The sequence below is a fragment of the Hyla sarda genome, chromosome 6 (genome assembly GCF_029499605.1).
Source record: "Hyla sarda isolate aHylSar1 chromosome 6, aHylSar1.hap1, whole genome shotgun sequence".
NCBI classification, from domain to species: domain Eukaryota; kingdom Metazoa; phylum Chordata; class Amphibia; order Anura; family Hylidae; genus Hyla; species Hyla sarda.
The window spans coordinates 58,997,248-59,020,713 of record NC_079194.1 but is presented as its reverse complement, the minus strand read 5'-3'; the positions used below and the strand labels follow the sequence as shown (position 1 = coordinate 59,020,713).

General features: G+C 43.7%; 1 protein-coding gene across 1 annotated transcript in view; it reads left to right on the top strand.

Annotated features, from left to right (window-relative positions):
• Positions 1-20,205, top strand: part of LOC130275634 (meiosis inhibitor protein 1-like) — a 56,740-nt gene extending 36,535 nt beyond the window's left edge. The window contains exons 7-11 of the mRNA XM_056523834.1: positions 356-437; positions 3,499-3,605; positions 15,613-15,744; positions 18,453-18,559; positions 20,078-20,205. Coding sequence (XP_056379809.1) covers positions 356-437; positions 3,499-3,605; positions 15,613-15,744; positions 18,453-18,559; positions 20,078-20,123 — 474 coding nt within the window. The 3' untranslated portion in view covers positions 20,124-20,205. The remainder of the gene's footprint in view (positions 1-355; positions 438-3,498; positions 3,606-15,612; positions 15,745-18,452; positions 18,560-20,077) is intronic.
• The last annotated feature ends 3,261 nt before the right edge of the window (positions 20,206-23,466 follow it).

The window sequence follows — 23,466 nt, the reverse complement described above, 5'->3', positions numbered from 1 at the left end:
TCAGAAACTGTTCAAAGCAAGAGAGGTTTTCTATGGGGATTTGCTCCTGTTTTGGACAGTTACTGACAGAGACAGAGGTGGCAGCAGAGAGCACTGTAGTCAGACAGGAAAGAATTACACAACTTCCTACACAATCCTTCAAGCTAATAAGTACTGGAAGGATTAAGATTATTAAATAGAAGTCATTTACATATCTGTATAACTTTCTGGCACCAGTTGATTTAAAAACATATTTTTCCTCTGGAGTACCTCTTTAATTGTTCTATATAAAATGAATAAAAGTTTATTTTATAATTATATATGTTTTTCACAGTTTGCATTCTAATAATATAGTCCTTCTTTCTTTAAAATATAGAAAGACACACTTCTCCTGCAAACAACCATAGACTGTTTTGGCTCTCTTTTAGATTTTCTGCATGACAAGGCACCTGATCTTGGTAAGGATGACATTGTAGATATAAATATATGTGCAGGAACAATATAAGGGATAGTAGCATACTATCTAACATTTTTTTTTATCTTCTTATGTGCGTTGCCATTGGTTAACAATTGTTTGTCACTTTATTGCAATGTAGGCCAATAAAATTGATTTTAAATGATCCTTACATAATAAAAAAGTTATGCAACTTGATGGCTGAATATAAGTATGGCTATCTTTTAGGTAACTGCGGTATTTGGTCAGTATAGGGTTTTCATCCATTAGTACTGCTTTTTTTAAGCAGTAAGCAGGAATCTCAAAAGTGGTATTTTTTATGTAATGATTAGAAACTATTCTATAACATAACATTTTCTAAGACATGTAGTGAACATTGAGCTTATAAGCTTACATGCCTTTCTTACAATAGTGAAAGAATTCTGTCTTTTCATAGTAAAATGGTATAACGGGTGGATGTAGCGCAGTCATGGGATAACTAAATAGGACCAACATGGGATTAGTCATGTGACACCTGTCTTTATAGTAGTGTTATATGACATAGGCCATATACAAGTAATGTGACTAAAGTTGAGTTTGGTCTATTTAGCCAGCCCATTAATACATACATTATAATCAATGGGCTACACTATATAATTGTATAAATACTGTGAACTACTGCACAGGTATAAAATAGGTACAGATATGGCACCTGCCAACATGAGTGTAACAGGGAGACATCTAGGTACCACAGTGCGCATGTAACCCTTTAGGGTATGTTCACACTGAAAACAATGGGAGCCTGCTGCAATAGAAATTTCCAGCCGTATTCCACTTGGAAATTCTGTGTGTCAACACTGATCACTGCATTTAAAGCATTAGGGTGGCTTTGCGAGACTCATCGGACCACCTGCATTGCAAGTGCGGGGGATCCTATGAGTCATGATGGCAGGCGGAGGTTTTCTTACCTCCTCTGTACTGCTCAGAAGTAGAAGAAGTAGATGATGATCAGTGTTATGTCAATGCATAGCACTGAAGAGTAATAGCAATGAAGTAATTGTTATCAATAGTCCCCTTTAGAAACTTAAGAAATGTGGAAAAATTTTTTTTTAAAAAGTCTTAAAAAATACACGCAAGCCTCTCCCCTAATAAAATTTAAATCACTTCTACGTACCTTAGGGATACTGGCAACTTCTTGACTGTTCTTAAGGATATCCATTGCTTTCCAGGTTGTAGTCTCGTCTCCGTGGATGTCGAAAGTCTCTACAACCGGATCCCCCAAGATGCGGGGGTCCGGGTGATAAGGGAGTTCCTCACGGAGATTGAGAGTAATGAGAATTTGATTGACTTAATTTGCGATTCATTAGAGTTTGTACTCTTACACAATGCCTTTAGGTTTGGAGAGTAATGGTACAGGCAGGTTAGTGGGACGGCAATGAGCATGCCCGTCGTATGTTCCCTAGCCAAACTGTAACTTGCTGTCTTCGAAAACAAGTTTATCTTCACTGAGAAGAACCCCGTCTCTAGGTATATCTCCTCCATTTTTAGGTATGTGGATGATATCCATGTTATTTGGATGGGAGAAAAAGGTACATTTTACGACTTTGTAGAGTATCTTAATAAGAATGGGGATATGAATATGAAATTCACTCCCGTGTTTGGGGGTAAGTCCCTCGAATTTCTTGACGTGAGGGTGGAGATATCAGAAGAAGGCTGTCACTAGCGGTTACAGCAAGCCTACCACTTTAAATGCACTCTTGCAGTTCGATAGTTACCCCTCATGTCAAGAAATCTATCCCCTTTAGCCAATTCCTCCGGCTTCGAAGATTAAATAGTACCACGTAATCCTTTGAGAGACAGGCACTTGAGCTTACCAGAAGACTAGTAAATAGAGGTTATCCCTCCAACATTGTTGAAAGTGCTTTAAGCAGAGCAAGGAGCCTGAATGATGAGGATGTAAACCTTATGTTAAAGCAAAAAATAATCCTGGTAGGTTTGTGTTCTCCTTCAAGCACAGCTCGATGAACCATACCATTCAATCAGCTGTCAGACGCCATTGGCACCTTATTGAAGGGGACCGCGATTTACATGATGTGGCTGTGAACAAACCCTTGTTCTCGTACAGAAGAAATAAGACTTTAGGTAACCTGTTGGGCCCAAACCAACTCAAAGAAGAAATGAGCACCTAGTCTAGAGGGAGACCTCAAGGCAACTTTAGGTGTAAACAATGTCATCAATGTCTCTACAATTCTGAAGCTAAGAGTATCACCATAGTGAGAGTTACGTGGCAGGTCAGGGACTTCATAACCTGCAGATCTAAGTTTGTGGTTTATGTTGTCACCTGTGTGTGGGCGTTTCTATATAGGGAAGACTACGGCAACCTCAATGTCAGGATAAGGGAGCATCTTAAATCGATCTCTACAGGGGTAGGATGCCCTAGACTCATCCAACATGTAAGGGAGGACCATAATAGCCGTGTCCACGGCAACCAAGCACTGGAATCATACTACTGTACTGAGGACCTCACCTGGAAATTAGGGGTGGAGTCGCCAGCAGGCTCGTTGGCACTCTTGCATTTAAGAGAGTGTGTATGTGTCATTGGTTTGAGCCGTAAGAAGCACAGTTTGTGTGAAACGGACGTTGCTTGTGTGTTAGTTCATATCCTGAACTACTTTGTACCCCACATTTGCTGCAATAAAACAGCTTGTTTGCTATCACCCCAATGAGCTGCCGCCTATTTCTTTTACTTGTGTACTTATTAAGGGTAGGGTCACACATATTGTATACACAGCGTATTTCACGCTGCGGAAAATACGTTGCATGTTCTTCTATTACTAGACACACAGGGCTACCCGATGGCAGCCCTGTGTGTGCAGTGAGGTTTGGAGGCAGGCCCATGTGTTACAGTCGCATCAGCATGCTTGGCCCACCTCCGAACCTCTAAGGGGTTGTCTTTGTGATGCAAACCCCACAAAATACTTGTCATTGAGGCAATTCACTGCACTGATGTTCATTGCAATCATTGTGCCAGGAAAGAGATTAAAAGGTTTCTAGATATAAATACTTAATTCTATGTCTTTGTCTAGCACGTCATGTGGCATCACTACCATGGAACAGATCTGTGCTCCTTGTATCTTTGTCTTGTAAAGCAAATGACTACTTACAGCCCGGTGTGCTTCGGCTTATATCACTGGTGAGTTCTTTAAAAACCTTAATAATTTTACCTACTTATTATACTGTGTTGAGCAAATCAATAAAATTTGCATTCATATGACAAGCTTAGTAGAAATGAAGAGAGAGTCCAGCGTGGCAATTCAAGCAATGCTCGGTACTTTATTCAGCAATCAGCCAACATGTTGGCTGATTGCTGAATAAAGTACCGAGCATTGCTTGAATTGCCACGCTGGACTCTCTCTTCATTTCTACTACTATTGTTGGACTGGGGTCCAGTCCTGTCCGTGTCGTGGCGAGGGCACTAGGGTGAGCTGTGTCAACTCTGCTCTGCTTATATAACAAGCTTATCTGAGAATTTAGTTAATAACTTTAATAGGTATTCTTTTTTTCCTTTGGTTTATAGAAAAGGAAATCATACAGTTTTCTGATATGAATAAGTTTAACTCATTCACAACAAGGCAAATTTAAGTTTTTTAAGGTTTAGATTTTTCCCCGTAAATTATTATTCCATCAACAAAGCTTTATGTGAACTTGAAAACTTGATAAAGTGTTAAAACTGACATTTAAAGGGGTACTTAAAGGAGAATTTTTTGCTATATTGCACTGGCTGCCTGCATACAAAACAATAAAGAGGACTCACCTGCCGCTGCTCCCTTGGTTTCCTGGTATCTCGTTCCACTCTGCCGCTGCCATTTTAAACAAAAAGGCATACTTAAAATGCACATAAACACATGTTGTCTTCATTCTGTCATCATTCTATTTAGTCCCTTCTCTAGTGGTGTAATTTTTTTTTTCTTGCCAAATACAGACATCAATTGAACAAACAATTACATTCTTAATTACTTTAAAAACATCGTATTTGTTTTCTTCCTTTTACCTTTCCCCCCCCATTATTCCTCTACTACCTACAACTCCCCCCCCTTCTACCTTCTAACTCCCCCCCCCTTCTAACCCTATCCCCTCCCTCCCTCTCCCACCGTCAGCCATAGGGTACTCTTCACGTTTTGTGTCCATCTTTCCCATTCTTTAGTGTTTACTACCCTTTTCTTTTTATCAAGATAGTATATTTCCTCAGATTTTCTAACTTTATCTATTGTGCACAACCACTCGTTTATGTGCGGTTTCCGCAGGGAAAACCAGTTCCTAAGAATAATTATCCTAGCCAGTCCCAATAGTTTGTGGGTCAGTAATTTATTCCCAACAATTTCTAGCCCCATCATTATCGTAGTGAAACTATGTTTTAAGTTTAGTTCTAGATCTTTTTCCAGCTTCCCTAGAACTTGTCCCCAAAACCCCTGTATCTTTACACACTTCCACATCATGTGCTCTATATCTGCATCTTCGCTTGACATCAGGGACATTTTGATTCTGATCTTAGTCCCATTTTAAATAACCCTTGCGGGGTATATTGTATTTTGTGTATTAATTTCACTTGTGATATTTTGTGATTATTACTGAGTGTAGAGTTACCGATATTCTGAAAGATTTCATACCAATTCTTTTCCTCCATTCTCCCTATTTCTTTTTCCCATTTGCCACTAATTATCTTCATGTTATTTTTCAATCGCCCACCTAGGATTATTTTTTTCTGCCTGAAATGCCCTTTTAACCTGTTGATAGGCAAAGAACTGTCTACCTTCTAATTTGTATCTGAAGGATAATTCATTCCAGGAGAGGAGGCATTTGTTATTTACTAGTTGTTCTACTTTGGAGATTCCATTTACCTCCATATTCACATATTCTTTTAGTTTATATACCTCTGGGAAGTACCTATTGCCCCAGATTTTTGTAAATCCCAGGCTATCCACTATCCCCGTTATTCTCCTTGCCGCTTTCCAGACTTTATTGATCATTTTACAGAAAGGGGTATTCCCCATTTTGCTTTCCAAATATCTTTTACCTTCTAATATTTCCCATATAGAGGCGTTTTCCCATCCCGTTACGTTCAGGAAGGCATTTATCATCCCATCCTCTGAGCGAAGCATATTTAATTGGGATGCAAGATAATAAAACTCAAAATTGGGTATACCCATCCATCCTAATTTAACTGGTGGATTAATCATATGCTGTTTAATCCTAACATGCTTTCGTCCCCAACTTAATTCATTTGTACATCTCTCTATCTCTTTGAAATATTTCTCTGGGACCCAGGTTGGGGCTGCTCTAAGGGGGTGGAGTAACATTGGTAACACAACACTTTTTAATAGTATCACACGATCTGCGGAGGATAGTGGGAGTCTATTCCATATATTAATCTACTTTAAATATTTAATATCATCGGGATGATATTTAATTTAACATATTGTGAAATATTTCTTGAAATTTTGGTACCTAAGTATTCCATTACTTCAATAGGTCTAAAGGTAGAATTATCTTCTGGCAACGGGCTACTTTGACTGCCCAGCGGGAGGATACCCGACTTTAACCAGTTAATTTTATATCCCGAGTACTTCCCGTACTCTTCCACTATCTCTCTTATTATCTTTATTTTGTCAGCGGGGTTTTTAACAAAAAGTAACACGTCATCCGTGTAAAGTATTATTCTTTCCCTTGGACCCCTAATCCCAAACCCCTCAAATTTGTCAGTAATTCTAATGGCCTGTGTCAGTGGTTCTATTGCTATGGCGAATAGGGAGGGTGATAATGGGCATCCTTGCCTTGTACCTCTTTCGATGGTAAAACTCGATGACAATGTTCCGTTTATTTTTATTCTGGATGTAGGGGCTTGTTATCTTATCTACTAGCCCTCTTTAGTAGCTCCCCCAGATTCATCTCTTCAACCACCTTTCCTAAATAGCCCCACTCTACCCTGTCAAATGCTTTATTGGCGTCCAAGGACAGGATAGAGTGGGGCCCATCTGTACCCAGCTGCATGTTCAAGAAGGTTCTCTGGATGTTGCTATAAATATTTCTTCCTTGTATGAAACCTCTTTGGTCTTCATCAACTATATTTTTAATCACTTTCTGCAACCAAAGTGCCCAGATTTTTGCAAACAGTTTATAGTCAGTGTTAAGCAATGATATTGGGCAGTAGGAGCCTATTTCTTTCTCATCTTTGCCCTTCTTTGGAATAAGTACAATACATGCTTCTGCCATCGACAGGGATAATTTCATTACATATTTCTAAAAGATATGGCAATAATGCGGCTCCAAAAACTCTATATATTTCAAATACCATTCCGTCACTCGCGGGTGCAGAATTTCCTGAACATGATTTGAGTGCCCTATTTAATTCCTCTATATTAATTTCCCTGTTTAATTCCTGCGTTTGTTCCTCCGAAATTTTTGGGAGGTTTAACTGTTCTCAGATATTGTTTTGTTTCAAGATATGTCTGATTAACCTCACTCTTTTATAGTTCTTTATAGAATTTTAAAATAATTTGTTCTATTTCCTCTTTATTATATACCAGTCTGTTATTCTCATCCTTTATTACTTTTATCTCTTTATTTGTTCTCTGATTTTTAATTATGCCCGTGAGCCACTTGTTTATTTTCCCCCCTTCCACATATTGTTTCTGACCCTTAAAAAAAAGAGCGTGCTGTGCTTTCTCTAAAGTGTAATCTTTATATCTATTCTGTGCGTGCATTAATTTGTCCCAATCCTTAACTTCCCTTGTTTGTGAGTAAGTGTTTTCTATCTCTTTAATTTCTTGCACCATTTCCTTCTCTTTCTTATTGCATTTCTTTCTAAAATTAGCTATTTTCTTTATTAATATACCTCTCAAAAAGGCTTTTAACGTATCCCACACCATGTGCAGCCCCGCAGACCCTTTATTAAATGCCCAAAAATCTGCTATCTCCTCTTCTACCCCTTCCGTGATTTCCTTAATATGAAGCCAATGTGGATTAATAATGAAATTATGTGTATTTGTTGTTCTCCTGTCATTTTTTTAAGTAAGCCACCAACATTGCATGGTCAGAAACCATTTTGGGCTCATAACTTATTTTTTGCACTGAAGTGAGTGTTTGTTCATCTACTAATATTAGGTCAATCCTAGATGCCGTTTTATGTGACATATTAAAACAAGAAAAGTTTTGTTTAGTTGGGTATAGATGGCACCAGGTATCGCTCCCCCCACTTTCCTGACACCATCTATACAGTAAAGTATCTTTGGTTCCAGTTCTACTACCCCTCCAGTCTTGTATTTGATCCATCACGCAGTTAAAGTCACCCAAGGCAAAGAATTCTTTATATGTTTTCCCCTCCAAAAATATTGTTAATCTCTGTAGTATCTCAAGTAAAAAAGGTGGCGGGATGTAGATCGCTGCTATCACCGTGTCAACACCATCCCAATTACAATATATAAACACATAGCGAACTTTTGAATCAATTTCTACCATATATTCTTGAAACCCCACCACGTGATGGATCAACACAGACACCCCTGCCGAGTAATTAGAGATAGTTGAGTGATATGTGGTTTTTGCCAATTTTTTCCTTATTAAGCTGACAGATTCCTTTGTTAAATGGGTCTCGATTAGAATTATTATTGCTGGGAGATAGTTATTTATTCTATCAAATATAGAGCATCTTTTCCTCTACTCCTTCCTCACTCCTTGCCCAGCGCCGGCTTCCTTCATATCCGGGTCAGAGGCAGTGTCCCCGAGCGCGCTCCGGTCCCGCATATCGCGAGATTTCAGAGCTGGAGCGACCATGAGGCGGGGGGGAGGGAGAGGAGGAGGGAAGGGGGGTGGAAGGGGGGGTTTGCCATGGCAACCACATACCACAGAGCAGGGGGAGCGAGAAGAGCGTCAAGCTGAGGGGATTCAGGAGCGGAGCTTTGGCAGCGGGGATCCCCCATCCAACACGTGCATTCCTCCAGGGTAAGTGGCTTAGTCCCTCGTGATTTTCACCCAGGGTTCCATTGCAGGTTCCATTGCAGGCGAACGGCGGGTGGGCGGACCGGGTGCGGGCCCGCAAGGCCGACGGGTCACGTCATCCCGTCACGTGCTCCTCCACCAAGTAGTGGTGTCATTACTTGAGGCTGTCTACACAGGACCAGTAAGGTGAGTAAGTGGACTTATTGTATACAGTATACAACCTGGACTTATAAAATGCAAAAAAAAAGTGCCAATGGTAAACCAACATGGCATTTTTCTTGCCATTTTTTCCCCATCCATAGACTTCTATGGCAAAAATAAGCCATAGTCACTTCATGTTGTGTTTTTGTAAAACTGTTAGTGATCCCCAAAAATGCCCATAACTGGGGAAAAAGAGCAAACTCAAAAATGCAGAGTGGGTTTGGCATTTTATACTTCCCTATTGACTCCCTGCCAACATCTGGCTGCTGCGTTTTTGCCGTAAAATCTCAAAAAGGTGCAGTCATGGGCAAATAACAGGGGGAAAAAGGTATGTGGGAGTATAAAAATGAACAAGATTGACCTGGCTACACTGGCAATTTAGGGTGTGTTACATAACTTTGTGTGAAAGTTTAGGTACAGTTTAAAGGGTAAAGGCATGGGACTTCTGGCAATTCCATTGACCGCTTGCTTTGACAGGATGTGTCCTGCTGATGCAATTAAATTATAGTTACCTTTTAGGCCGGGCGGAAAGTCCATCTCAAAAACTCTGCAGTGGGCACTGTGCAGCAGAATCCTTTGCCAGCGGAACTTCAGAGCGGAATTTAAAAACGGAATTCTTCTCGGAAATTCCATTCTGTGTATCCAGCTAGATATGCTATCCCCTATCAAAAAGGAAAGGGAATACGATGTCTGCTCTTGGGATCTTGGTCAGACACCCGGCGTTCTGAACATTATGTTCAGAACCCTGGGTTCGGGAGACCGTGGTTGTGATGTCAGCCACGCCCCCTCCATTCATGTCATGCTCCCTCCCATAGACATGAATCCAGGGAGCGTGGTGTGATGTCATGAGGGGGCATGGCGTGACATCACGACCACAGCCTGTTCAGACTTCTGGGTGTCTGAAGAGAGATCGCAGGGGGTCTCAGCAGCCGGATCCCCAAGATCAGACATCCCTGTCCAAAGGATAGGGAATAAGATGTCTAGTAACGAAGTACCCCTTTAAGGGCAAAGTACAGAGCACCTCAGGGTAAAAGAAGTGTTTGAGTAAAGGAGAGTTTTTGACCCAGTTATGACCCAGTAAATCTTAGTTTGGCTTTGATAGTAAAGACTCACTGTTGATGGGAAAGGATCTACTTCCGAAAAAAATACAGGAATAAGGACAAATATACAGTACTTGTGTAAATGCACCTGTCACGATGCCGGCTGGCAGGAGGTGGATCCTCTGTGCCAGAGAGGGATTGGCGTGGACCGTGCTAGTGGACCGGTTCTAAGTTACTACTGGTGTTCACCAGAGCCCGCCGCAAAGCGGGATGGTCTTGCTGCGGCGGTAGTAACCAGGTCGTATCCACTAGCAACGGCTCAACCTCTCTGACTGCTGAAGATAGGCGCGGTACAAGGGAGTAGACAAAAGCAAGGTCGGACGTAGCAGAAGGTCGGGGCAGGCAGCAAGGATCGTAGTCAGGGGCAACGGCAGGAGGTCTGGAACACAGGCTAGGAACACACAAGGGAACGCTTTCACTAGGCACAAGGGCAACAAGATCCGGCGAGGGAGTGCAGGGGAAGTGAGGTATACATAGGGAGTGCACAGGTGAAGACACTAATTGGAACCACTGCGCCAATCAGTGGCGCAGTGGCCCTTTAAATCGCAGAGACCCGGCGCGCGCGCGCCCTAGGGAGCGGGGCCGCGCGCGCCGGGACAGGACCGAGGGAGAGCGAGTCAGGTACGGAAGCCGGGGTGCGCATCGCGAGCGGGTGCCACCCGCATCGCGAATCGCATCCCGGCTGGAGGCGGTATCGCAGCGCACCCGGTCAGTGGATCTGACCGGGGCGCTGCCGTAGCGAGGATGTTGCGAGCGCTCCGGGGAGGAGCGGGGACCCGGAGCGCTCGGCGTAACAGTACCCCCCCCTTGGGTCTCCCCCTCTTCTTAGAGCCTGAGAACCTGATCTCTCTTCAGGACCACAGCCCTCCCAGTCCACTAAAAAAAAAGTTTTTCCTCTGACCTTTTTGGAGGCCAGTATCTCCTTTACGGTGAAGATGTCTGAAGAACCGGAGACAGGAGTAGGAGAAATAAGTTTGGGAGAGAAACGGTTGATGATGAGTGGTTTAAGAAGAGAGACATGAAAGGCATTAGGAATACGAAGAGAAGGAGGAAGAAGAAGTTTGTAAGAGACAGGATTAATTTGGCACAAGATTTTGAAAGGACCAAGATAGCGTGGTCCCAATTTGTAGCTGGGAACACGGAAGCGGACATATTTAGCGGAGAGCCATACCTTGTCTCCGGGAGAAAAAATGGGGGGAGCTCTTCTTTTCTTATCAGCAAACTTCTTCATGCGTGATGAAGCCTGTAAGAGAGAATTTTGGGTCTCTTTCCATATGGTGGAAAGATCACGAGTTATTTCATTCACAGTGGGCAAACCAGAGGGCAAGGGAGTAGGGAGGGGGGGAAGAGGGTGACGGCCGTACACCACGAAAAATGGGGATTTGGAAGAAGATTCAGAGACTCTGAAGTTGTACGAGAATTCGGCCCAAGGAAGAAGATCTGCCCAGTCATCCTGGCGGGAGGAAACAAAATGCCGTAAATAATTACCCAGGACCTGGTTAATTCTTTCTACTTGCCCATTGGATTGAGGATGATAAGCAGAAGAAAAGTTTAATTTAATCTTGAGTTGTTTACAGAGAGCCCTCCAGAATTTTGACACGAATTGGACGCCTCTATCCGAGACGATCTGCGTGGGCAACCCGTGAAGACGAAAAATGTGTACAAAAAATTGTTTTGCCAACTGAGGCGCTGAAGGAAGACCAGGAAGAGGAATAAAATGTGCCATCTTGGAAAATCGATCAACGACCACCCAAACAACAGTGTTGCCACGGGATGGGGGTAAGTCTGTAATAAAGTCCATACCAATCAGAGACCAAGGCTGTTCGGGGACAGGCAGAGGATGAAGAAGACCAGCAGGCTTCTGGCGAGGAGTCTTATCCCGGGCACAGACAGTGCAGGCCCGCACAAAATCAACAACATCCGTTTCCAGAGTCGGCCACCAATAGAAACGAGAGATGAGTTGCAAGGATTTCTTGATGCCCGCATGGCCTGCGAGATGGGAGTGACCCCATTTGAGGATTCCGAGGCGTTGGCGTGGAGAGACGAAGGTCTTCCCTGGAGGAGTTTGCCTGATGGAGGCTGGAGAAGTGGAGATCAGGCAGTCAGGCGGGATGATGTGTTGCGGAGAGAGCTCTACTTCCGAGGCATCCGAGGAACGAGAGAGAGCATCGGCCCTAATGTTCTTATCGGCAGGGCGAAAGTGAATTTCAAAATTAAACCGGGCAAAGAACAGAGACCACCTGGCCTGGCGAGGGTTCAGCCGTTGGGCAGACTGGAGATAGGAGAGATTCTTGTGATCGGTGTAAATAATAACTGGAAATTTTGATCCCTCCAGCAGATGCCTCCATTCCTCAAGTGCTAATTTAATGGCCAGTAGCTCTCGATCCCCGATGGAGTAGTTCCTCTCCGCCGGAGAGAAGGTCCTAGAAAAAAAACCACAAGTAACAGCATGCCCAGAAGAATTTTTTTGTAGAAGAACCGCTCCAGCTCCTACTGAGGAGGCATCAACCTCCAATAGGAAGGGTTTAGATGGGTCAGGTCTGGAGAGCACGGGAGCAGAAGAAAAGGCAGACTTGAGCCGTTTAAAGGCGTCTTCCGCTTGAGGAGGCCATGACTTAGGATTGGCATTCTTCTTGGTTAAAGCCACGATAGGAGCCACAATGGTGGAAAAATGTGGAATAAATTGTCTGTAATAATTGGCGAACCCCAAAAAACGTTGGATAGCACGGAGTCTGGAGGGGCGTGGCCAATCTAAGACGGCAGAGAGTTTGTCTGGGTCCATTTGTAGTCCCTGGCCAGAGACCAAGTATCCTAGGAAAGGAAGAGATTGACATTCAAACAGACATTTCTCCATTTTGGCATAAAGTTGATTGTCTCGAAGTCTCTGAACAACCATGCGGACATGCTGGCGGTGTTCTTCTAGGTTGGCAGAAAAAATCAGAATATCGTCCAGATACACAACAACACAGGAATATAAGAGATCACGAAAAATTTCATTAACAAAGTCTTGGAAGACGGCAGGGGCGTTGCACAGGCCAAAGGGCATGACCAGATACTCAAAGTGTCCATCTCTAGTGTTAAATGCCGTTTTCCATTCGTCCCCCTCCCTGATGCGGATGAGATTATAAGCACCTCTTAAGTCCAGTTTGGTAAAGATGTGGGCACCTTGGAGGCGATCAAAGAGTTCAGAGATAAGAGGTAGAGGGTAGCGGTTCTTTACCGTGATTTTATTAAGTCCGCGGTAGTCAATGCAAGGACGTAGGGAGCCATCTTTTTTGGACACAAAGAAAAATCCAGCTCCGGCAGGAGAGGAGGATTTGCGGATAAACCCCTTTTTTAAATTTTCCTGGATGTACTCGGACATAGCAAGAGTCTCTGGGGCGGACAGAGGATAAATTCTGCCCCGGGGTGGAGTAGTGCCCGGGAGGAGGTCAATAGGACAGTCATAAGGCCTGTGAGGAGGTAGAGTCTCAGCTTGTTTCTTGCAAAATACGTCAGCATAGTCCATATAGGCCTTAGGGAGACCGGTTACAGGGGGAACCACAGGGTCACGGCAGGGAGTACTGGGAACCGGTTTAAGGCAGTCCTTGAAACAAGAGGTACCCCAGCTCTTGATCTCCCCTGTGGACCAATCCAGGGTTGGGGAATGGCGTTGAAGCCACGGTAGTCCAAGGAGAATTTCGGAAGTGCAATTGGGGAGGACCAAAAACTCAATTTTTTCATGATGAGGTCCGATGCACATTAGGAGGGGCTCCGTGCGGTAACGTATGGTACAGTCCAATCTTTCATTGTTAACACAATTGATGTAGAGGGGTCTGGCGAGACTGGTTACCGGGATGTTGAACCTGTTGATGAGAGAGGCCAAAATAAAGTTTCCTGCAGATCCGGAATCCAAGAAGGCCATAGTAGAGAAGGAGAAGGTAGATGCAGATATCCGCACAGGCACAGTAAGACGTGGAGAAGCAGAGTTGACATCAAGGACTGTCTCACCTTTGTGCGGAGTCAGCGTGCGTCTTTCCAGGCGGGGAGGACGGATAGGACAATCCTTCAGGAAGTGTTCGGTACCGGCACAGTACAGGCAGAGATTCTCCATGCGGCGTCGTGTCCTCTCTTGAGGTGTCAGGCGAGACCGGTCAACTTGCATAGCCTCCACGGCGGGAGGCACAGGAACGGATTGCAGAGGACCAGAGGAGAGAGGAGCCGGGGAGAAAAAACGCCTCGTGCGAACAAAGTCCATATCCTGGCGGAGCTCCTGACGCCTTTCGGAAAAACGCATGTCAATGCGAGTGGCAAGATGAATGAGTTCATGTAGATTAGCAGGAATTTCTCGTGCGGCCAGAACATCTTTAATATTGCTGGATAGGCCTTTTTTAAAGGTCGCGCAGAGGGCCTCATTATTCCAGGATAGTTCAGAAGCAAGAGTACGGAATTGTATGGCGTACTCGCCAACGGAAGAATTACCCTGGACCAGGTTCAGCAGGGCAGTCTCAGCAGAAGAGGCTCGGGCAGGTTCCTCAAAGACACTACGAATTTCCGAGAAGAAGGAGTGTACAGAGGCAGTGACGGGGTCATTGCGGTCCCAGAGCGGTGTGGCCCATGACAGAGCTTTTCCAGACAGAAGGCTGACCACGAAAGCCACCTTAGACCTTTCAGTAGGAAACTGGTCCGACATCATCTCCAAGTGCAGGGAACATTGTGAAAGAAAGCCACGGCAAAACTTAGAATCCCCATCAAATTTATCCGGCAAGGATAGTCGTAGGCCTGAAGCGGCCACTCGCTGCGGAGGAGGTGCAGGAGCTGGCGGAGGAGATGATTGCTGAAGCTGTGGTAGTAGCTGCTGTAGCATCACGGTCAGTTGAGACAGCTGGTGGCCTTGTTGCGCTATCTGTTGTGACTGCTGGGCGACCACCGTGGTGAGGTCGGCGACAACTGGCAGAGGTACTTCAGCGGGATCCATGGCCGGATCTACTGTCACGATGCCGGCTGGCAGGAGGTGGATCCTCTGTGCCAGAGAGGGATTGGCGTGGACCGTGCTAGTGGACCGGTTCTAAGTTACTACTGGTGTTCACCAGAGCCCGCCGCAAAGCGGGATGGTCTTGCTGCGGCGGTAGTAACCAGGTCGTATCCACTAGCAACGGCTCAACCTCTCTGACTGCTGAAGATAGGCGCGGTACAAGGGAGTAGACAAAAGCAAGGTCGGACGTAGCAGAAGGTCGGGGCAGGCAGCAAGGATCGTAGTCAGGGGCAACGGCAGGAGGTCTGGAACACAGGCTAGGAACACACAAGGGAACGCTTTCACTAGGCACAAGGGCAACAAGATCCGGCGAGGGAGTGCAGGGGAAGTGAGGTATACATAGGGAGTGCACAGGTGAAGACACTAATTGGAACCACTGCGCCAATCAGTGGCACAGTGGCCCTTTAAATCGCAGAGACCCGGCGCGCGCGCGCCCTAGGGAGTGGGGCCGCGCGCGCCGGGACAGGACCGAGGGAGAGCGAGTCAGGTACGGAAGCCGGGGTGCGCATCGCGAGCGGGCGCCACCCGCATCGCGAATCGCATCCCGGCTGGAGGCGGTATCGCAGCGCACCCGGTCAGTGGATCTGACCGGGGCGCTGCCGTAGCGAGGATGTTGCGAGCGCTCCGGGGAGGAGCGGGGACCCGGAGCGCTCGGCGTAACAGCACCATTAAAATACATTGTAAAATGTTATTGATTTCGAGCCTGTAACCTTGCATTTAATGCCTAAAAGTACAAGAGATCAGAATTAAAATATTCTGAAAATATGAATATTAAGTGTTGCCTGTAACATAGACACAATTTACTGTTGCCAAATACTAATAAATGCAGGCACTAGTAATATGAAACTTGAAATGGTATTTCAAAATGTTTTTCTCCTTTTTTAATGAAGTTTGTGAAATATGAAAGTCTGAACGTCCTTACACTGGATGAAATAAATCAACTTATCGATGAGGCAGCACATTTAAAAATGATAGACCTTTCACAAACGGCTTTGCTGGATTTGCAGATTTTCTTGCTACAGGTTTGCATTTACCATATATTTCATATTATTCCTTATTATTTATTTAACAGCTTCAGTTCCTCAGGTTTCTGTACAATTTTTACACATTTAATTTACACAAGTAAAACCTGAGTTCTAAAATCAATTGGTTATGTTATTTCTCTGAACCCATATATTTCTGCAAGTAAACCCCTGCTATCACAGGCTGTGATCACATGGCGGAAAATCCACACAGAATTACGTGTGAATTTTCCATGTGAATTTATTGCCCATTAACCTAAATGGCATTCCAGACTGTCACTCACACAGCAGAATTTTTGCATTCAGAATTCGGCTGCTGAAATACTGTTTTCCGCGGTCCAGAAAAATATAAGTCTGGTCTTATATTTTTCCGGACTTCGGCTGCGGAATCCCATTGAATTCAATGAAGCTTGATTTTTGCTAAATTCGTGTGAAATTCATGAAAAAAATGCATGCAGATTCCGCACAGAATCCACACAAACTATCACTGTTCAATTAAATAAAATCTATCTTTTTAGTGATATGCGGAATCCGTGCAGAAATTTCTCCACAGATTCTGCATGAATTCTGCACTGATTCCACGTGTTTAAAAACTGCAGAATTCTGCACCGAACCACTGCAGATGCAGAACTCATGCAGATAGGCGGAATTTCTGACACGTGAATGCGACCTTTGGCTATGGTCACACGCCAGAATTTCTACATGGAATTCTGCATGAATTTATAGCCAATACACTTCAGTGGGATTCTGCAGTCCCATTCACACAGCAGAATTTCTGCTGCAGGAATTTCATTTAAGGGAATGGGCAATTAATTTCTGCAGAATTTTCATGCAGAATTCTGTGCAGAAATTCTGCCATGTGACCATAGCCTTACACTCATGGGTGCCTTCATGCAATCTTGACCCAAGCAAAGCTGTAGACTGTGGACAGCTTTGCACTGAATTTGTATTATTGTTTATTTGTTTCCTGAATGCAAAATTGAGCAGCATTCTAAATAGTCTTTATTAATAATTTCTTACCATTTTGCTTCTGCAGAGCCTGTCAAGGTTTCCCACCTGGCTAACTTCTTCCTGAGAGCTGTGTGTGTCTCTTTTGGCTCTCCACTCTCTCCTTCCTTTCTCTCAGTGTTAGAGATAGCAGTAGGGAGGGTGAGGGACTTGTACACAGCAGTTCAGAGTGTGGAGAGTTGGTAGAGCATACATGAAGAACAGCTCACTCAGGCAGTAGATAGGAAAGAAAGAACACTAAGGCTAGGTTCAGACTACGGAATCTCCGGGCAGAAAATTTCCGCCCGAAGATTCCGAGTGCGGCCAGCGCTGACTGAATCAGTCGGCGCTAGGACCGCGCGGACACTGCAGTCTCCAATAGACTGCAATGTGTTTTGTGCGGATTTCCGCCTGAAGAAAGAGCAACCCCTTTCTTCAGGCGGAAATTTCCAAGCGGATTTTCCGTTCACAAATTCCGCTTCACAAATTCCGAAGTATAAATTTGTGAACAGAAACCCATTCACTACACTATACATTTTGGCAAACGGAATTTCCTCCTGCAATTTCAAAGAGGAATTGCAGGCGGAAATTCCGTAGTCTGAACCTAGCCTAAGACCTTTTGCAGGGAGAATCACACAGGTTGTTTACAAGTGTAGAGAGAAAGCAGCGCACTTTTAATAATCTCTAGGTTCCTGAACACACACGTCACATGCAGCATGTATTAGTGAAACAATATGGGAAAATCTGAATCTAGGATCAGGCCGCAAACTGCATATCAGCATACCTAAATAAAACTGCATATCAGCATACCTAAAATAAATGAAGGAATGGAGAATGACAAAAAAAATTATGGAATATTGGTAACTAATATACATCTAAATATTTGTTTCTATGTTTCTTAGCCTTTAAAGAGGTTATCCAGGAATTGAAAAACAGCTTTTTTCTTTCAAAAAACGCTCCCCATCTGTCTCCAGGTTGGGTGTGGTTCTGCCGCTTAAATTCCGCAGTGTAAACGGGTCTCGCGGAAGACAGCTGAATTGTGTCCAAGGCTGCAGATTTTAACAGTATTGCAGATTTTAACAGTACCAGTCGACCAGTCTATGGTACTGTTCACTGCGCAGAATTCCACTCGCGGAATTCTGCTGGCAGATTTCCACAGGAATTCCACAGTGTGAATGTACCCTTAGACTGGTCGACTAGTACTGTTAAAATCTGCAGTCTTGGACACAATTCACCTGTCTTCCGTGACACCCGTTTACACTGCGGAATATCAGCGGCAGAACCACACCCAACCTGGAGACAGATGGGGAGCGTAATTTGAAAGAAAAAACTGTTTTTCAATTCCTTCCGCGAGACCTGTTCACACTGCGGAATTTCGCCGCTGAAATTGTTCCGTGCTAAGAAATAACATGTTCATTCTTTGCGCGGAATTCCGCGAGTATTGCATAGCCATCAATGGTGACGGTGCAGTGCTCCGCGGTCTGAAGTATTTTCCGCGAGCGGAGATTCCGCAGTGTGAACATACCCTGTATAGGGTGTCCCAACTCTTCCCTGACAGCTAATGTACATATTTAATTTTATTTTATGTTCTCCCCATATATTATAGTTGTTGCATTATTTAAAGTTGTTAAAAATTCTTTATGTCACTTGTCAGGCCCTTTCTTGTCACTGTCAGAATATATTTTCACATATGTTGTCAGATTTATCTTACTGTTTTATAGATTCAGAACAAGCATATAGAATTGGAGCCAGCTAGGAAAGCAGTAATTGAAGATCTTTTGAAGAATATTGACAGCATTCCGATGGATTTTATGTCAACATCTATACTGTATCCTTTTTATACTGTTTTTGAGATAAAATATAGGAAAAGGTAAAACGATCAGGATTACAAAGGGGTGTAACAATGGCTGTGTCACAAGGCCCCTTTAAACAGGCTGATTATCGGATAGCATTGTGTTCCCAGGAACAATCGTTTCCGATAGTCAGCCTGTATAAGGCTAAGTTTCCACTTGGTTTTTTTTCTGGCAGTTTTTGGATATCTGCCACTGCAGTTTTTGAGCCAAAGCCAGAAGTGTATTCAATAGGAATAGGACATATAAAGGAAGGACTTATACTTCTCCATTATGGATCCACTTCTGACTTTGGCTCAAAAACTGCAGTGGCAGATATCCAAAAACTGCCAGAAAAAAAACCAAGAAGTCAGCTAATGAACAAGAAAATGCTAGGAAGCCACAAGCATGGGTGTCCTTCTTTGTTTACACTATTTTCTCCCACACAGTGTCGTCACGTTCATAGCCACCAGACATAGTATTACAGCATTTTCCTATTCTCTTAGGCTGGGCTCACACTGTGGAATCTCTGGGCAGAATTGCTGCCGGAGATCGAGCCAGCGGCACTAGGACTGTGTGGACTGCATTTCTGAACAGATCTGAGCGGAATCCCATAAGTCTATGGGCTTTAATTTGAGGTGGAATTCTGCAAGCGGAAATTCTGCCGTGTGAATAGACCCTTAAAGGTTAGGATTAGGGGTTAGGATTGGTTGTAAGGGTTAGGATTAGGGGTAATACACTATCTATGTCCGAGCAGTCCTAGCGCTGACTGATTTAGTCAGTGCCTGCTGTGCACAGAATGTCTGCCCGGAATGTGTCTGGGTGGATATTCCGTAGTGAGGACCCGGCCTTAGAAAACGAGAAGGAGAGGACTAAAATACAGTTGCCAAAAATTGCTGTGGCAGGAAGGGGTTAATGCGACCTTTCAGTAGAGTAGTTTATACAGGCTAAACATTTCTTTTATACACAATGGCCCTCATTTACTATTGCAAACCCGACATGTTTTGTTGGGTTATACGCCAGATTCTGTCGCGTTGCGCCAGAAATTCTGTCTGCGCCAGATTTTGCACCAGAATTTGCTCCAGAATTGAAAAAACCCTGACTAACTCTCCATTTTGCTAAGAAAACCCGAAAAAGGGTCATGGTCGGCGGGGAAAGGGGGGGGCGTGCTCCAAAAAGGGGCGTGTTCTCGTCATTTTCACAAAAAAACAACATATTTACTAAGGTTTCCAGGCGTAAAAATAAAGCAAAATGTAGGGAAAGTGGAAAATGTAGGGAAAGTGGAAAATGTAGGGAAAGTGGAAAATGTAGGGAAACCTTAGTACATACCGTTGAAAATAAATTGTGGGGAATTAAAAAAAAACACACAGAAATCTACACAACACTCTTAGTAATTAAGGGCCAATTAATGTATTCCCCTCCATAGACTGAGAAGATGCCTATTAATAATCAGGCTAGTGAATTGAAGGGCACAGATTTAAGTTCTTATCAATTTTTCTTAATATTAGCCTTACCAGATATGTGAATGGAACCGCTATATGCCTGACTGATACGGCAGAGTAAGAAATGTCAAGAAGATTTGATAAATGGCGCAGCGGTCATCAGAATTCTATTTGCACATAATAAAGATCAATGAAAGTCCCAAGTGCCATAGAAATATTTACTTTCTTCCGATGTAACAAAATCATAAAGTGAAATGTAAAAAATAGTCACCTTAGCGGTTCACATGAACCAGTGTTTCTTTTAGAGCATATACAACACTTCTCCATTCTGATGGGATACTTAGGACCCTAATCCTTAAAGGGGTATTCCAGGGGGGGGGGGGGGGGGGGAATTGTCTTTGTTTTTATAACAACTGGCTCCAGAAAGTTAAACAGATTTGTAAATTACGTGAATTCGGGTAGAAAACAGACATGGTGCACATCTACAATCTTGTATAATGATCTGATTGCTTCTCAGCATAATATCAAAAACCAACAGGTTGTTAGTATATATTTTTGATCAAAAAGTACAAGCCCACTCGCCACGTCAAGGCCACCTATTTAGAGTGGGTCCCTAACATCCCTAGCATAAAATGGCGCAGCACTGGGCGGCGACCACCACCGCCGTGACACCAGTGCCCACGGGGGGGGGAAACGACCCACTGGCAGAGCGGCCCCTATGCCACTCAAACCAGTCTATGGGTCGCACCTCCCCGCAGACACGGCGCCACGGCAGCAACGGACGCCGCACAGCACCACATCAGATTTGTAAATTACTTCTATTAAAAAAAATCTTAATCCTTCCAATAATTATCAGCTGCTGAAGTTGAGTTGTTCTTTTCTGTCTGACAACAGCGCTCTCTGCTGACATCTCTGCTTGTCTCAGGAACTGCACAGAGTAGAAGAGATTTGCTATGGGCGTTTTCTTCTACTATGGACAGTTCCTGAGACAGGTGTCATCGGAGAGCATTTAGACAGAAAAGAACAACTCAACTTCAGCAGCTCATAAGTGCTGAAAGGATTAAGATTTCTTAATAGGGAGCATTCACACTGCGGAATCTTCTCTAGGGCCGCGGAGCACTGAGCCGTCACCATTGACGGCTATGCAGTGCTCCTGGAATCCGCACAAAGAATGAACATGTTTTTTCTTTGCGTGGACAATTCCCCCGGCTGAAATTCCGCAGTGTGAACGGGTCTCGCGGAGACCCATTCACACTAATGTTAAGTTCACACCGCAGAATTCTGCTCGCATAATTCCGCCCCAGTGGAATACCGCGGGAATTCCGTAGTGTGAACGTACCCATAGAAGTAATTTACAAATCTGTTTAACTTTCTGGAGCCAGTATATATATATATATATATAAAAGTTTTTTTCCTGGATAACCCCTTTAAGATTACTGAGGGTCACTGTTATTCAGACCCCCCCCCCAGTGATCATACATTCAGCCCCTATTCAATGGATAGGGAATAAGACTAGGGCTGCACAGTGACTTTGGTTGCATTACAACATTGTATGTGAATGTCAATGTGGTTGCATTGTGTGATATGATGAGCCGCTGGCTGTCAGGGCATGCTGGGAATTGCAGTTTTGCAACAGCTGGAGAGCCACAGGTTGAAGACCACTTGTTCTAGACACTCTGCTCTGCTACATCCATGTTGTACATATAATACCGGTGAAGTGCACACACAGCTCTGCTGCATTGTCTTACAGATATATATTAGTGTTGGGCGCGAATATTCGCATTTCAAATTTTTATTGCAAATATCGCAAATTCGTGAATATTGCGAATATATTCGCTATATATTCGAAATTGCGAATATTCGCTTTTTTTTCCTGCATATGTGAATATTCGCAGATTCCTTCTTTTAACTTGTGGGCCAATTAGAATGATGCAAATACACTTGTCAGAGGTTATCAACAACATCCCTAGCAACCAATAGTAAAATTGCCCCCCCCCCCCCTCACTGTTTTCTTCCTCGAATATAGCAAAATTTGGGAATGTAGGACAAATATTGGTCTATATATTAGCGAAATATCACAAATTCGAATATGGGCAATGCTGCTCATCACTACTAATCACTAATATATAAGATCCATACACAGCACTGACAGTGAGACACACACACAGCTCTGCTGCATGAATAGTACACACACTGCTCTGCTGTATGTATGTCTCTCTCTCTCTCTCTCTCTCTCTCTCTCTATATATATAATACCCCCATACACAGCACTGACAGTGAGACACACACACAGCTCTGCTGTATGAATAGTACACACACTGCTCTGCTGTATGTCTCTCTCTCTATATATATATATATTACCCCTATACACAGCACTGACAGTGAGACACACACACAGCTCTGCTGTATGAATAGTACACACACTGCTCTGCTGTATGTCTCTCTCTCTCTATATATATATATATATATATATATTACCCCTATACACAGCACTGACAGTGAGACACACACACAGCTCTGCTGCATGAATAGTACACACACAGCTCTGCTGCATGAATAGTACACACACTTCTCTGCTGTATGTATGTCTCTCTCTCTCTATATAATACCCCTATACACAGCACTGACAGTGAGACACACACACAGCTCTGCTGCATGAATAGTACACACACAGCTCTGCTGCATGAATAGTACACACACTGCTCTGCTGTATGTATGTCTCTCTCTCTCTCTCTCTCTCTCTATATATATATAATACCCCCATACACAGCACTGACAGTGAGACACACACACAGCTCTGCTGTATGAATAGTACACACACTGCTCTGCTGTATGTCTCTCTCTCTATATATATATATATTACCCCTATACACAGCACTGACAGTGAGACACACACACAGCTCTGCTGTATGAATAGTACACACACTGCTCTGCTGTATGTCTCTCTCTCTATATATATATATATATATTACCCCTATACACAGCACTGACAGTGAGACACACACACAGCTCTGCTGCATGAATAGTACACACACAGCTCTGCTGCATGAATAGTACACACACTTCTCTGCTGTATGTATGTCTCTCTCTCTCTATATAATACCCCTATACACAGCACTGACAGTGAGACACACACACAGCTCTGCTGCATGAATAGTACACACACTGCTCTGCTGTATGTCTATATATATATATATATATATATATATATATATATATATTACCCCTATACACAGCACTGACAGTGAGACACACACACAGCTCTGCTGTATGAATAGTACACACACTGCTCTGCTGTATGTCTCTCTCTCTATATATATATATATATTACCCCTATACACAGCACTGACAGTGAGACACACACACAGCTCTGCTGCATGAATAGTACACACACAGCTCTGCTGCATGAATAGTACACACACTGCTCTGCTGTATGTATGTCTCTCTCTCTCTCTCTCTCTCTA